The 16,099-nt window shown below is 35.5% G+C and overlaps 1 protein-coding gene across 3 annotated transcripts in view; it reads right to left on the bottom strand.

Moving 5' to 3' along the window:
• nfkb2 (nuclear factor of kappa light polypeptide gene enhancer in B-cells 2 (p49/p100)) overlaps positions 1–10,934 on the bottom strand; it is a 31,989-nt gene extending 21,055 nt beyond the window's left edge. The window contains exons 1-3 of one of the 3 annotated variants that reach the window (XM_067611021.1): positions 10,838–10,934; positions 6,073–6,170; positions 1,535–1,574 (exon numbers count right to left, since the gene is read on the bottom strand). In XM_067611021.1, the coding sequence (XP_067467122.1) occupies positions 1,535–1,574; positions 6,073–6,083 (51 nt within the window). In that variant the 5' untranslated portion in view covers positions 6,084–6,170; positions 10,838–10,934. Of the gene's footprint in view, positions 1–1,534; positions 1,575–5,329; positions 5,427–6,072; positions 6,171–10,837 lie in introns of those variants that run through there. The other 2 variants (XM_067611022.1, XM_067611023.1) reach the window with 2 other exon arrangements.
• Between the last annotated feature and the right edge of the window lie 5,165 nt (positions 10,935–16,099).

The raw sequence follows: 16,099 nt of genomic DNA, 5'->3' as shown, positions 1-16,099 counted from the left end.
TGATTATCTGATTGATTATGAGTCATTTCTTCAGCAAAATCTCCCCGAACTCGTCTGGTTTCAGCTTCACTGGTCTAAAGTTTTGCTGATTTTCTGAATCTTTTTGGGTTTTTTGACTCTTTGAATAATTATTTATATTTTTTAACATTTTATTGACTAAATGAATCAATAAATCAACAGTTACAGTCTGAATCACATAATATCCACAGATATACTGTGTTAAAATGTTTCTATATATTCATATATCTTTATTATATATTATATTTTTATATTTTTATATATTTATATCAAAAACTGCAGAATAAACTCTGAACGTGTAGAAAAGATTTGTAGCTGTTGAAATAATTTTTTGACCCTTATCAGACCCCGTACATGTAGAAACTACTTTCAGTCCAGAGCTGCATCGATTAGACGATCAATCGATTAATCGATTAGTCCACTGACAGTAAACAGTTACAGCTTCAACAGATCCAACAAAAACTTATCTACAGAACTCTGAACTCAGAACTTTGACCCTTATTTGAGCCCGTACAGGAGAAGATACGCTGCAACGATTAATCGATTGATCAGTTTGTTGAGTGATTGGCGGCAGAATGACGAGTGTCAGTCTGATGGTCTTTGACTGGTCTGGATAACAGGAAGTCTGGACTCGTCATCCCAGCCATCTCTTCATGAGCTCCGCGGAGTGAGCGACCAATCAGAAGGTCAGCGGTTCGATTCCCGGCTCCTCCGGATCCTGAAGCCCGGACCGACCCGAAGGCACCGACAGTGTGTGAACGTGTGAATGTGTGAATGTTGACGTGTATTGTAAAACACTTTGTGGTATTTTTAGTCATTTTTAAAAATAAAAACACTAAACATCATCTGGTTTCACTTCTTAAATGTGAAGATTTGAATCTTTTCTGAAAAATGACAGAAGAAGAAGAAGAAGACTTCTCGTTTTCAGTCTGAGAAACTAAATTTAGACAAAAACATGAATAAAGAAAATCTGCAGATGAACTGATGATGGAAACCATGAACCAGTGACTGTTGTGATGAATATAATAACATCATAAACACCTTTCAGCCTGAAATGTGACGACTCTTCACATTTATTAATGACTTCAGGCAAAGTTTATTTTTATCACTTACGTGTTTATATAATTTATATGTATTTCATCTTTCTCCTTTTTTATAATTATAAATATTTTACTGCCTTCAGTGTTTCTACCTGCTGATGATGATTTTCATCTTTTACAGCTCGTTATAATTTCTTTAAATGTCTGATTGACAGTTTACTGTCATCTTCACATTTAAGTCGCTAAAACATCATTTTTGCTGAAAAAATGATTAAATACATGATTCGATTATTAAAATAGTTGCAGATTAATTTTCTGATAATCAACAGATTGATGAATTGATGAGCGGTTGCAGCGTATTTCCTCCTGTCCAGTGTTCCAGGCTCTTTGCCTGATGAGGTGATTGTGAATGAAAACAGACTGTATGTTTTATATCAGTGAGAAGATGAAGACGAAGAGTTAAAGCAGAGACTCACCTCGTTGTCGTAGACGTTGATGAACTGAGCTTCAGTCATCCTGCAAACCGACAGTCAGAGAGTCGAGCTGTTAGTGTCGCTGCTGCAGTTCAGTAAATCCTCACAACACCAAACTCATAAACTCTAAAACTCTGAAAGTCCAAAAGTCCAAAAACACCCGACGAGGAAACAAAGAACAGACTGAACGACAGAAAGGAGTTTCACTTTCAGAGGCTGAAACACAACACCTCTCTCTCTTCTTCTGCTGTTTTCTGTCTCTCCCTCTGTTTGTCGCTAACCCCCCCCCTCCCCTCCCCCTCCTCTGTCTGTTTTCAGTCACTTCCTGGAAGTGGCGAGCTGAGGAAAACCCCCAGAATTCCAGCACCGAGGGGGGGCGGGGCTACAGACTGATGATGTCACTCTGCTGCTGCACTGAAGAGAAACAGTCGACACACGAAGGAGATTTAAAGACCAACAGACACAGGGTTAGGGTTTCTACCAGCTGTTTGATTCCTGGTTGCTGTAAATTCTCCTTCATTAATTATCTTAATTATCTCATTAATTAATTATGTTGCAGCTCATCTCGCCTTCTTACACAGATACTGAACTGAATTCATGTTTATTCATTAAAAACCAAACAGCAACACCCAAACTAACAGTTATTCCGTCTGTCCACACAATAACAAACTATATATATATATATATATATATATATATATATACACTCATCCAATAATCAATAAGTAATCAATGTGACGCATGTATCAGGTAACACAGACCGTAAATATGAAATAAAACCTTAACGAGCGCCGTAAACTAAACCTGACAGACTTCAGTCTGAACTCTGATCAGGACTCAGAAGCAGCCTCTTTAATAAACTTATTGATCCTGTTCCAATCACAGCAGTGATGCTGTTACCACGACAACAGCAGCATCAAACAAGAGCACAAACTCAGACAGAAAACACTTGACAGCTTCTTACTGACGTAGAAGGACTTTCGTTTCCTGAGGAACTTCAGCATGAAGCCCAGAGATCACAATGATTTTAGCCTCCGTAACATTTTAACGTTGTTGTATTTGGGCGCCTGATGTTTCTATAAACACGACGTATTCTACTCATTTCCAGCTCTATGTTTCTATTCTGGGACTCCACTAGAGCAGCTTTGCATGATTCACAGTTAAAACCTCCTTATTGATCTTCTACTGGCCCTTTATGCAGTGCCTCAGTCCAGCCTCTGTCTCTAACAGGAAGTAGTCTGACCTCCTGTCTCTTAGCGGAGCTTCGTTAGCGCTGCTAAAAACCAGCCGACAACAACATGTGGAGACGTGTGCAGATGTTTGTTAAGCAGATCAGTTCATAATAATGCAGGGAGGAAGAGTACAAGCAGAAACAGCCACAGTGATGATGATGAGGATGATGATGATGATGAGCTGCAGGTGACCAGCACACCTCCAACAGGTAAACTACTTATTCTACTGCTGTGTGATGGCTCCGCGAGGAGCAGACGACCATATAAGGAAACACGTCACCAGCCGACGTCGACTCACCTGAACACAAAAAACTGTTGGAAACATTCAGAGCAGAACTGCTGCTCTCTGCTCACCGATATCACCGATATATATAATACCGATATTTAATACTGATATATATATAATACCGATATATATATAATACCGATATTTAATACTGATATATATAATACCAATATATATATAATACCGATATTTAATACTGATATATATAATACCAATATATATATAATACCGATATATATATAATACCGATATTTAATACTGATATATATAATACCAATATATATATAATACCGATATTTAATACTGATATATATAATACTGATATTTAATACTGATATATATAATACTGATATATATAATACCGATATATATATAATACCGATATTTAATACTGATATATATAATACCAATATATATAATACCGATATATATACATAATACCGATATTTAATACTGATATATATAATACTAATATATATAATACCGATATATATACATAATACCGATATTTAATACTGATATATATAATACCAATATATATAATACCGATATATATATAATACCGATATTTAATACTGATATATATAATACCAATATATATAATACCGATATATATACATAATACCGATATTTAATACTGATATATATAATACCAATATATATAATACCGATATATATATAATACCGATATTTAATACTGATATATATAATACCAATATATATAATACCGATATATATACATAATACCGATATTTAATACTGATATATATAATACCAATATATATAATACCGATATATATAATACTGATATATATATATAATACCGATATATATAATACCGATATATATAATACTGATATATATATAATACTGATATATATAATACCGATATATATATAATACCGATATATATATAATACCGATATATATATAATACCAATATATATATAATACCGATATATATAATACCGATATATATAATACCGATATATATATAATACAATATATATTATACCGATATATATAATACCGATATATATAATACCGATATATATAATACCAATATATATAATACCGATATATATATATATATATATATATATATATATATATATATATATATATATATATATATATATATATATATATATATATATATATATATATAATACTGATATATATAATACCGATATATATAATACCGATATATATAATACCGATACATATGATATATATAATACCGATATATATAATACCGATATATATATATAATACCGATATATATAATACTGATATATATAATACCGATATATATGATATATATAATACAGATATATATAATACCGATATATATATATATAATACCGATATATATAATACCGATATATATATATAATACCGATATATATATAATACCGATATATATAATACCGATATATATAATACCGATATATATAATACCAATATATATAATACTGATATATATAATACAGATATATATAATACCGATATATATAATACAGATATATATAATACTGATATATATAATACTGATATATATATAATACCGATATATATAATACTGATATATATAATACCGATATATATAATACTGATATATATAATACCGATATATATAATACTGATATATATATAATACCGATATATATAATATCGATATATATAATAGATATATATATAATACCGATATATATAATAAAGATTTCACAGAAGTGAACAACAAACATGAGAAACTTGAAATGTTTTTTATAAATAGAATAAACGACACTAAATAGGATAAAACGAGGCACTGAAGTACAAAAAACCAACTAAATAATGTAGAAAACATGTTGAAGGTGAAGAAGACTGTAGCAGCGGTGCAGAGGATGATGATCCTCTTCTGTACACATGTACATCTGCTCGTCTGATTGGACAATGTGGAGTTAAAACAACTTCCTGTTTAATGCCCCAAACATGTTTTGGTCAAAATTGATCCGCATGAACGTTCCACAAAAACTAAACAGCTTCACCATCGAACATCACAAAGGTGTTCAGATGCTACAAACTTGTCCTGCGAGTGTCTTTCTGCTCTGAAACATTTCATCTCAACCTGCTTTCTGCTTTACAATAAACTACAATAAACTACAATAAACTACAATAAACTACAGTAAACTACAATAAACTACAATAAACTACAGTAAACTACAGTAAACTACAATAAACTACAATAAACTACAGTAAACTACAGTAAACTACAATAAACTACAGTAAACTACTCACGAGACTTTTCTCTGTTTCCTGCTGTAAAGTAAAACAGCTGCTGAAATGACGTGTCCTGACAGAAGAGGAAGACAGACTGGTTAAAGACAAACACACCGACCTGCTTCATGCTCAGACCTGCAGCTTCTTCACTTCCTGTCTGCAGCTCGCTGGCTGTTTGACTTCCTGCCCCCCCACCCTCCTGACAGCAGCAGCCAATCAGATCCCAGCAGACACAGCCCTCATTAACATAAAACCACAGCAGATACAGTAAGAGCGAGGCGGCCAGGGGAAGTTTGTGTTCGGGGTATTTCTGCGTGACCTCCGACCTCTGCAGGAATCCACAGAGGTGATTTTACTTCAGTGTTTCTGTGAAACAACTTTTTTGTTAATCTGCTCAAACATCTGCACTCAAACTCCCCAGAAACACCTGAGAGGACAAATAAACTCAGCTTCACGCTGTGTTTGAGCCTGTGTGTTATTTACAGGAATCAAACATCTGAAACCCTCAAACACACCTGAACTGTTCCTGCAGGTTAAAGAGTCATAAAGGTTAAAGGTCAACATCATGGAGTCAGTCTGCATCACTTCTCCAAGACGCAGGAACAACCTGCAGCTCTGAGTGCAGCTGAACCGTTTTAACACCTGATATTGATTAACAGCTTTCTGCTGTTGACTCAACATCACAGCAACTGATCAATAACAACTATTGATGAAAGTGAGGTCATTAAAATACTGTATAAATACTGACTGAGGAGACGCACCTGAGAGCCATGACACAGCACACACACTGATGAAGATGAAGACGAAGGCTCAGCTCCCTGCAGGAAGCCGATCTGTTCTTCCTCCTTCAGAGATTTTCCTGCAGACGCCAAACAGGAGTTAATGACCAGCCGAGTGTGTTACTGTGTGTAGTACAGTGTGTGTTACAGTGTGTGTGTTACAGTGTGTGTGTTACAGTGTGTAGTACAGTGTGTGTGTTACAGTGTGTGTTACAGTGTGTGTAGTACAGTGTGTGTTACAGTGTGTGTTACAGTGTGTGTGTTACAGTGTGTGTTACTGTGTGTGTTACAGTGTGTGTTACAGTGTGTGTTACAGTGTGTGTGTTACAGTGTGTGTGTTACTGTGTGTGTTACAGTGTGTGTGTTACAGTGTGTGTTACTGTGTGTGTTACAGTGTGTGTTACAGTGTGTGTTACAGTGTGTGTGTTACTGTGTGTGTGTTACAGTGTGTAGTACAGTGTGTGTGTTACAGTGTGTGTTACAGTGTGTGTTACTGTGTGTAGAACAGTGTGTGTTACAGTGTGTGTGTTACTGTGTGTGTGTTACAGTGTGTAGTAAAGTGTGTGTTTTACAGTGTGTGTTACAGTGTGTGTTACTGTGTGTGTTACAGTGTGTGTTACAGTGTGTGTTACAGTGTGTGTTACAGTGTGTGTGTTACTGTGTGTGTGTTACAGTGTGTAGTACAGTGTGTGTGTTACAGTGTATGTTACAGTGTGTGTTACTGTGTGTAGAACAGTGTGTGTTACAGTGTGTGTTACAGTGTGTGTTACTGTGTGTGTTACAGTGTGTGTTACAGTGTGTGTTACAGTGTGTGTTACAGTGTGTTACTGTGTGTGTTACAGTGTGTGTTACAGTGTGTGTTACAGTGTGTAGTACAGTGTGTGTTACTGTGTGTAGTACAGTGTGTGTGTTACAGTGTGTGTTACTGTGTGTAGTACAGTGTGTGTTACTGTGTGTAGTACAGTGTGTGTGTTACAGTGTGTGTTACTGTGTGTGTGTGTGTTACAGTGTGTTACAGTGTGTGTTACTGTGTGTAGTACAGTGTGTGTGTGTGTGTGTGTGTGTGTGTGTTACAGTGTGTGTGTTACAATGTGTATTACAGTGTGTGTGTGTGTGTTACAGTGTGTGTTACTGTGTGTAGTACAGTGTGTGTGTGTGTGTTACAGTGTGTGTGTTACAATGTGTATTACAGTGTGTGTGTTACAATGTGTATTACAGTGTGTGTGTGTGTTACAGTGTGTGTTACTGTGTGTAGTACAGTGTGTGTGTGTGTTACAGTGTGTGTTACAGTGTGTGTTACTGTGTGTGTGTGTGTGTTACAGTGTGTTACAGTGTGTGTTACTGTGTGTGTGTGTGTTACAGTGTGTTACAGTGTGTGTTACTGTGTGTAGTACAGTGTGTGTTACTGTGTGTAGTACAGTGTGTGTGTGTGTGTGTGTGTGTGTGTGTGTATGTGTGTTACAATGTGTATTACAGTGTGTGTGTGTGTTACAGTGTGTGTTACTGTGTGTAGTACAGTGTGTGTGTTACAGTATGTGTTACTGTGTGTAGTACAGTGTGTGTTACTGTGTGTGTGTGTTACAGTGTGTGTATTACAGTGTGTGTTACAGTGTGTGTGTTACTGTGTGTGTGTGTGTTGCAGTGAGTGTGTTACAGTGTGTGTGTTACTGTGTGTAACAGTGTGTGTGTGTGTGTGTATTAAAGTGTGTGTGTTACAGTGTGTGTGTGTGTTACAGTGTGTGTTACAGCGTGTGTCAGTGTGTTAGAGTGTGTGTTACAGTGTGTAGTACAGTGTGTGTTAGAGTGTGTATGTTACAGTGTGTGTGTGCTACAGTGAGTGTGTTAGAGTGTGTGTGTTACAGTGTGTGTGTGTGTTACTGTGTGTGTTACAGTGTGTGTGTGTGTTACTGTGTGTGTGTGTGTTACAGTGTGTGTGTTAGTATGTGTGTTACTGTGTGTGTGTGTGTTACAGTGTGTGTGTGTGTGCGTGTGTGTGTGTGTGTGTGTGTATTACAGTGTGTGTGTTACTGTGTGTGTGTGTGTTACAGTGTGTGTGTGTGTGTTACAGTGTGTGTGTTACAGTGTGTGTGTTACAGTGTGTGTGTTACAGTGTGTGCGTGTGTGTTACAGTGTGTGTGTGTGTGTGTGTGTGTGTGTGTGTGTGTGTGTGTGTATTACAGTGTGTGTGTTACTGTGTGTGTGTGTGTGTGTTACAGTGTGTGTGTTACAGTGTGTGTGTGTGTGTTACTGTGTGTGTGTGTGTGTGTGTGTGTGTGTGTGTAATGGAGTCATATCTAAATACATCAGGGGGAATCCCCCTCTCCCCCTCCCTCCTCTGTGATTATTTGGACTCTTAAAGGGACAGTCCGTCATTTCTCCGTCTTCCCCAGAGTCATATGCTTCATGTTAGCCTAGCTTAGCACAAAGACTGAAAACGGGGGGAAATTGCTAGCGTGGCTCCATCAAGACAGAAAAATCAACCACTACTAAAAACAACAAAAACAACCAGTCGTCCACATGAAGCTCAGATCTGTGGTTTGATCTCTCTCAACCCAACCGGTCAAAGCAGATGGCCGCCCACCAAGAGCCGGGTTCTGCTTGAGGTTTCTACCCGTTAAAGGCGAGTTTTTCCTTACCGCTGTCGCCAAGTGCTGCTCATGGGGGAATTGTTGGGTCTCTGTAAATTAAAGAGAATAGTCTCGACCTGCTCTATGTGAAAAGTGCCCTGAGATGACTTTTGTTGTGATCTGGTGCTATATAAATAAAAACTGATTGATTGATTGATTGATCATGTGACTCCAGAAGCAGTGTTTTCTAATCTGGCGTCTCTATCAGCACGATGACATCATCTGTCTGTGTTTCCCAAACCGTCACACATCACTGTTAATCAATAATGATGTCTGATGATGTCACAACGCTGTGGTTAAGGTCAGGTTAGGTTCAAGTTAGGTTTAAGTTAGGTTCAGGTTAGGTTCAGGTTAGGTTCAGGTTAGGTTTAAGTTAGGTTCAGGTTAGGTTCAGGTTAGGGTTCAGGTTAGGTTCAGGTTAGGTTCAAGTTAGGTTCAGGTTAGGTTCAGGTTAGGTTTAAGTTAGGTTCAGGTTAGCTTCAGGTTAAATTCAGGTTAGGTTCAGGTTAGGTTTAAGTTAGGTTCAGGTTAGGTTCAGGTTAGGTTCAGGTTAGGTTTAAGTTAGGTTTAAGTTAGGTTTAAGTTAGGTTCAGGTTAGGTTCAGGTTAGGGTTCAGGTTAGGTTTAAGTTAGGTTCAGGTTAGGTTTAAGTTAGGTTTAAGTTAGTTTCAGGTTAGGTTCAGGTTAGGTTCAGGTTAGGGTTCAGGTTAGGTTTAAGTTAGGTTCAGGTTAGGTTCAGGTTAGGTTCAGGTTAGGTTTAAGTTAGGTTTAAGTTAGGTTCAGGTTAGGTTCATGTTAGGTTCAGGTTAGGTTCAGGTTAGGTTCAGGTTAGGTTCAGGTTAGGTTCAGGATAGGTTTAAGTTAGGTTTAAGTTAGGTTTAAGTTAGGTTCAGGTTAGGTTCAGGTTAGGTTCAGGTTAGGTTTAAGTTAGGTTTAAGTTAGGTTCAGGTTAGGTTCAGGTCAGGGTTCAGGTTTTCTTGTTTGGGTTAAGATGACTACTTCCTAAAAGTTAGACCACCTCCGTCGTTATGGCAACAATAATAACCACATGGTTAAGGTTAGGGGACAAATAACTAAAACACTAACGTTAGCGGTTAGCTTAGCATAATCTCACTGTAAACTGCATGAATACCACTGATTCTAAAAAACTAGACTTGCAAGCAGGTACAAATTAAACACAAAGTTTAAAACCTGATTTATTTAATTAAATCATTTAATAAAGTCCTGGAGCTGTTGTCAGGGCAACAAGACTTTTCCACATAGGCCTTTTTCACACATGATTTGAGTTATTTTACCACCAAATGACTCGTTTTATCGGAAGAAATGTCGAAATGACGTTAAGTCTACAAACTCGTGCATCATCGCCATCTGCTGAAACAGTCACATGATCAAATGTTCTGCATAATAAGTTCATTCAGGTCAAACTGGGGTCTGTTTACTGGTAAAAGAAGCACAAAAACACAGTCAGTGTTTCTTGAGTGAAGGTAAGGTACATTTTGACAGAGCAATCCCTACTCAGGTTTTCACCTGCTGCTTATGGTCTTCCTCACTCAGCTGATCCACCTCCATGAGGACTGAGTGGACTCCATCCACCGATCAAGACCATGAGATGCAGTTGAAAGCTCCAGAAAAAGCCAGTAAGTGGATCTGATCAAACTGATTAATCTGATCAGTCTGATCAATTTGAACAATCTCAAATTAACCTTAAATCAACATCAAATTAACGTCAAATCAACTTTAAACTTTGAAACGATAATTAGTTCATTATTATTATTATTGTTTGTTTGTTTTTAGTCGTTCAGTGTAGAAGTGACGTAAACGTGAACGCGTTTAGCAGGTTTGAAGGTTCCAGTTGTGCGTCTGAGCTCAGCTGATCGTGTTATTGATCTTCAACTGATATTGATCCGTTACTGAATACTAAGATCAGTAGATCGGTGACTTCAGGTTTCACACCTGGACGAGCAGCACGGATGAAAAGTAGCTTCCTGTCTGATTCTGACATGTTTACAGTCATGTTTATGAATGTTTATCGATCTGTTTACAGTCATGTTTATGAATGTTTATCGATCTGTCCCTGACAAATCATCTTAACAGATACAGATAAAGTAAAGGTGAGTTTACCTGCCTGCTGCTCTGTCAGCCTGCTGTCAGTCTGTCTGTTTGTCCGAAAAACTCAAAACTACCGAATGACGAAACGGCAGAAAACACCTGAGGCTGCTTCCTGTTTGTGCTTTTCAGAATAAAAGCACGGTGGTCTTACTTTGTTATTATTTGGACTTTTAGTTTGTCAGGATCATTCTGCTCTCCTGTTCTGTTGTTGATCTTCTGTCACATCGTTAATTTAATGAGACTACACTGAATAAATTAACTAATTTAATGTTAATTAAACCACAGACTGGGTATTCTTTCTGTTTTTTTAAAGGAAATAATAAAATATTTTCTTTCCCTTTAAAAAGAGAAAGAATATTGACTTTAAATGTCCACACAGAGGAATTATTGATCCACAACAGGTCTGATTAGTTACACACTGTAAACAATGATCACACAACGTTTTAAAAAACAAAATAATCTTTAAATAATTTTGAATTAGTCTTTTTGATTTTGATTTGAGATTATTTTGTTAAATGACTTCTAATAATTAACTTTCACTCACATGTTTAATCTAAATTATTCTGTTTTAATTACCGAATCTGAACCATTCAAACATTTATAGATTATAGATTAGTCTTTCAGTAAATGAAATAAATGTGCTTCAAACCTGTATTTTCATGTTTTCAGCAGTTAAATGTTTTATGAAAGTATTTTATAAGAACAATAAATGTATTATTTATCATAGTTAATAATAATAATAATAATAATAATAATAATAATAATAATAATAATAATAATAATAATAATAATAATAATCGTAAGTATTATTATTGTACTTTTATTTTAAAGTGTTTTTATTATTTAAAAAGCTTTTAATTTGAAACTAAAACCGCTCCACCGGAAGTCACTAACCGCAGCGCAGTCGTGTTGTCATGGTAACCGCAGCCGTCAGTCAGGGCGGAAAGTCCCGCAATGGAGGGGAATTCCGCCGCCACGTGGCAAATCCTGCCCGCTGATTGGTGGAAGGAGGGAGTCCCGCCCACCTGACTGTTTGTATTAAACCTGCTGGAAATAAAGTTTTAAAATAACTTTATTCAGTATTATATGATAATATCTGACAGTTTAATAATGTAATATTATATAAGATCATCAGTTTGAAGTAAAGAAAGTTTGAATGTTAAACTTTTATGTGGATGTTTGAACATTTACTGCAGTACTTTTACATTTAAAGGTATTTGTTTTTTCTTCTTCTACATTTATGTGACAGCTGCTGTTTATACAAACATCAGGTTCATTAATTAGAGTTTAAGATACTGATGACACCTGAACGCAGCACAACACTGAACTTTACTGAAATATCAACATTTTTATAGTAATTCAACCTAAAATGTTTGTTTTTTTATTTCAGAATCGTTATATTTCTGAGTCAACAGTTCACTCATTAAACTTGTTAAATTAAGTTTCTGAAGAAACATGATCAGCATGTTGCACATTTCCCAGCATGCATTGTTAGAAAGTTATAGCATGTCTTTAATACACGTTAAAATAAATCCTGTTTTTTTCTTTTCATGACAATAAAAACAACACGAACCATGAAGCTCAGTGTCCAAACACTCGATTAATAATGAAATAATATAATAATAATTCAGTTTCAAACAGACCTGAACTGTTTCATTAATGAACATTTAGAAGAAAAGTTTGTATTTATTGATTTAATGTGAAACCTTCACTCATATTATTAATTTAAAACATTACATTTTACAGAAATAACAAATAAAAATATTATTTATATTTTAACATTCTGATACTTGAAGTAGTTTTTTCAGATTCTTCTTCTGTACTTTTATGTTTAATGTCTTAATTTTATAGTTTTATTTCTACTTTGACTTTAACAAATCAGACTTTCAGTCAGAATATGAGATTTGATTGATAGATGGACAGATTAATTGATTGATTGATTGAGTGACTGATAGATAGATAGATAGATAGATAGATGGATTGATTGAGTGATTGAGTGATTGATAAACATATTAATGCTCCTCTCAGGATGAATCTGTGGAGTTTTTCTCTCTAGCGCCACCAGCCACCACTTTACTGAACTTTAACTTTAATCTGATGAACTTTTTTCTATGATTATGAATTTTTTTTGTCATTTTTTAACATTTCCTTCTTCTGTTGGTGTCAGTTTGCAGGAAACGTGTGAGCAGGTTTGTGTCATTCATAGTTTTTATTGATCATGTTTCCTGTGCTTTGTGCTGTGATGCTGCCACCTGCTGGTCAAACATTGCTACACTGCTGCAGAACAACAGAACTTCATTCTGCTTTGGTTTGTATCTATATTATATGCTAATATTATATACTATAACTATGATATATTAATAGTTTCAGATCCTAAAACAAATACCAAGCAAACACAGAATGGTCTTTAAATGATGATTTCTTTATTGAACAGCTGTTTATCGTACTTGTTGTTCCACTTGCAGCTGGATGAGACCAGAACTCGTCTTTGCTTGGTTTCAGACTCAGTGGACGTTTTGCAGCTTGTTGAAGGTTTAAATCAGGATTTCTGCTGTTGACCATCTCTGAGAATCAGGCCTGCGTCTGATTGGTCCAGCTGAACCATATTATCAATAAAGTTTGGTAGATAATTATTACTACTAATACTTTTCACAAAGTTGACACAGCTGTTCGATAAGTAAAATGATCATTAAAAACTGTATTTTGTGTTTTATGTTAAATTTTGTTTGAAGATCTGAAACTATTTAATGAGATACAGAAATAGCAGAAATGTAGAGGGCAGCGTATACTGTATATATTATATATATATACACACTGTATATATAAATACACACTGTATATATTCATATACACACTGTATATATAAATACACACTGTATATATAAATACACACTGTATATATAAATACACACTGTATGTGTTCATATACACACTGTATATATAAATACACACTGTATATATAAATACACACACTGTATATATAAATACACACACTGTATATATAAATACACACTGTATATATTCATATACACACTGTATATATAAATACACACTGTATATATAAATACATACACTGTATATATTCATATACACACTGTATATATAAATACACACACTGTATATATAAATACACACACTGTATATATAAATACACACTGTATATATTCATATACACACTGTATATATAAATACACACTGTATATATAAATACACACTGTATATATTCATATACACACTGTATATATAAATACACACTGTATATATAAATACATACACTGTATATATTCATATACACACTGTATATATAAATACACACTGTATATATAAATACATACACTGTATATATTCATATACACACTGTATATATAAATACACACACTGTATATATAAATACACACTGTATACAGTGTATATATTTCTATGTTCATATTTACTGTGTTTGGGTCCATCAATGATTCATTGGTCACATTTTCTGCTTTGCTGAAGTTACTGGTTTGATAATTTAAAGTAAAACCTGAACAACCAGCAGAGCATCGTTTATATTTTATGATTCAGACAGAAAAACAAACAATAACTGAATCATCAGTGAATCAATCAACACTTTCATCAAACATCAAAAACACTCACATCAACTTCTTCTGTAGTTTTTATTGTTGGTTTAACAAAAGAAGAAATAAAAATTCTGTCACACAGAATCTCAAAGTAGTTTAAATCAGAGCTGATAACCCCCCCCCCCCCCCCCCCCCCCCCCCCGGCCCCTCTGCCCCCCCCCACCTGAGACAGGAAGCTGGATGAAGCTGTCCAGGTGAGCTGAGGGTCAACCTGACACTCTTCAGGTGTGATGATGTCACAGGTGACGACTCAGCCCTGTGATTCATGTTTGCATAGTATTGCAGGAAGCGAAGCTAGGAGCTAATCGTGTCTGATGGCAGGAGAAGCCAACAGTTAAAGGATCATTTCAAGTGTTTTTCATGTTTCAGCCGTAATCTCAGCTGTTAAATGTTGTTGTTATGTTTCACAGTTTTGAGCTGTGTGTTGTTTGTCCTGCCAGGCTGCCGTACGTGTCCATTCTTAGATATGACAGAGAGCTGTGAGTGCGACCACACAGCCTCAAACTGGAACTAAGTAATGAAGCGTAAAGAGGAAATCTTGAAGTGAAGCTGAAAGTAAACAGGATTCATAGTTACTGAGGTTTGAAACATGCAAAAACACTGAAATGTTCCTTTAACACAGTAACTTTTAATCCCCAAAGGCATCATCAGTGAAGTCCTGAGGCACGTGTGCATGCATTATATAAAACAATAAATCTATACATAAAACAGGAGGACAGTGTGCACCACATGGCCAAAAGTATGTGGACGTTTCCTCGGTGTGTGAAACAGGAAAGAGACAAAAACAAACTGCTGACACAAAACTGCAACTATTTATCTTCGTCTTCATCAACTGTTCAGGCCATAAAATCAAAGCCAATCATAGATCTGAACCAATTAGTGAAGCAACAGAATCTTAATCAATAATTATTCAGGCAGAAAACTGATTGTAGACAAAAACTGGGAAAACTTCTATGACAGTAAACTGAATATCTTTGACATTGAAGCTGACACTTTGGGAAACTATGATCAACATTTTACAGACAATTTATCGTTTAGTTGCAGCTCGAGTGAAAAGTGACGTCTTCATGTGTCTCGTTTTGTTCGACTAACAGTTTACAGTCACTGAAGACTCGGTTTATTATCACATTTAAGAAGCTGGAACCAGTTTGGTTTAGACCTAAATTTAGTTTGAATTAAAACACATCAAATCATCCAATAATTAACAAGAAAAAAAAAGAAATTAATATAATTTAGCAGAAACATGTTTTAGTCTGGTCTCTCTGTTAAGGAGTATGTGTCCACATACTTTTGGCCATGAAGAAGAATCTGTGGTATATTAAGGCTTATTGTGATGTGCTGTGATAATCTCTGATAATCTCTAATAATCTCTGATAAACGTATATATATATATATATATGTACGGAGCAGCACAGCAGTGATTCATGTGTTAAAGCTTTTCACCAGAAGATCCTGCAGTTTATTTCCATTCCTCCAGAGGAGAAGAAGAAGAAGAAGAAGAAGAAGAAGAAGAAGAACGTAAACAGAAGTGTGTAAATGCTGGATTCTGTCGCTGCGTGAAGGACAGACAGGTAACAGACAGGTGACAGACAGACAGGTAACAGACAGGTGAGAGACAGACAGGAGAGAGACAGACAGGTAACAGACAGACAGGTAACAGACA

Source organism: Thunnus thynnus, chromosome 14 (genome assembly GCF_963924715.1).
Source record: "Thunnus thynnus chromosome 14, fThuThy2.1, whole genome shotgun sequence".
Classification (NCBI taxonomy): domain Eukaryota; kingdom Metazoa; phylum Chordata; class Actinopteri; order Scombriformes; family Scombridae; genus Thunnus; species Thunnus thynnus.
Note: the sequence above shows the minus strand (reverse complement) of the source record. Positions and strands in the feature narration are given on the sequence as shown.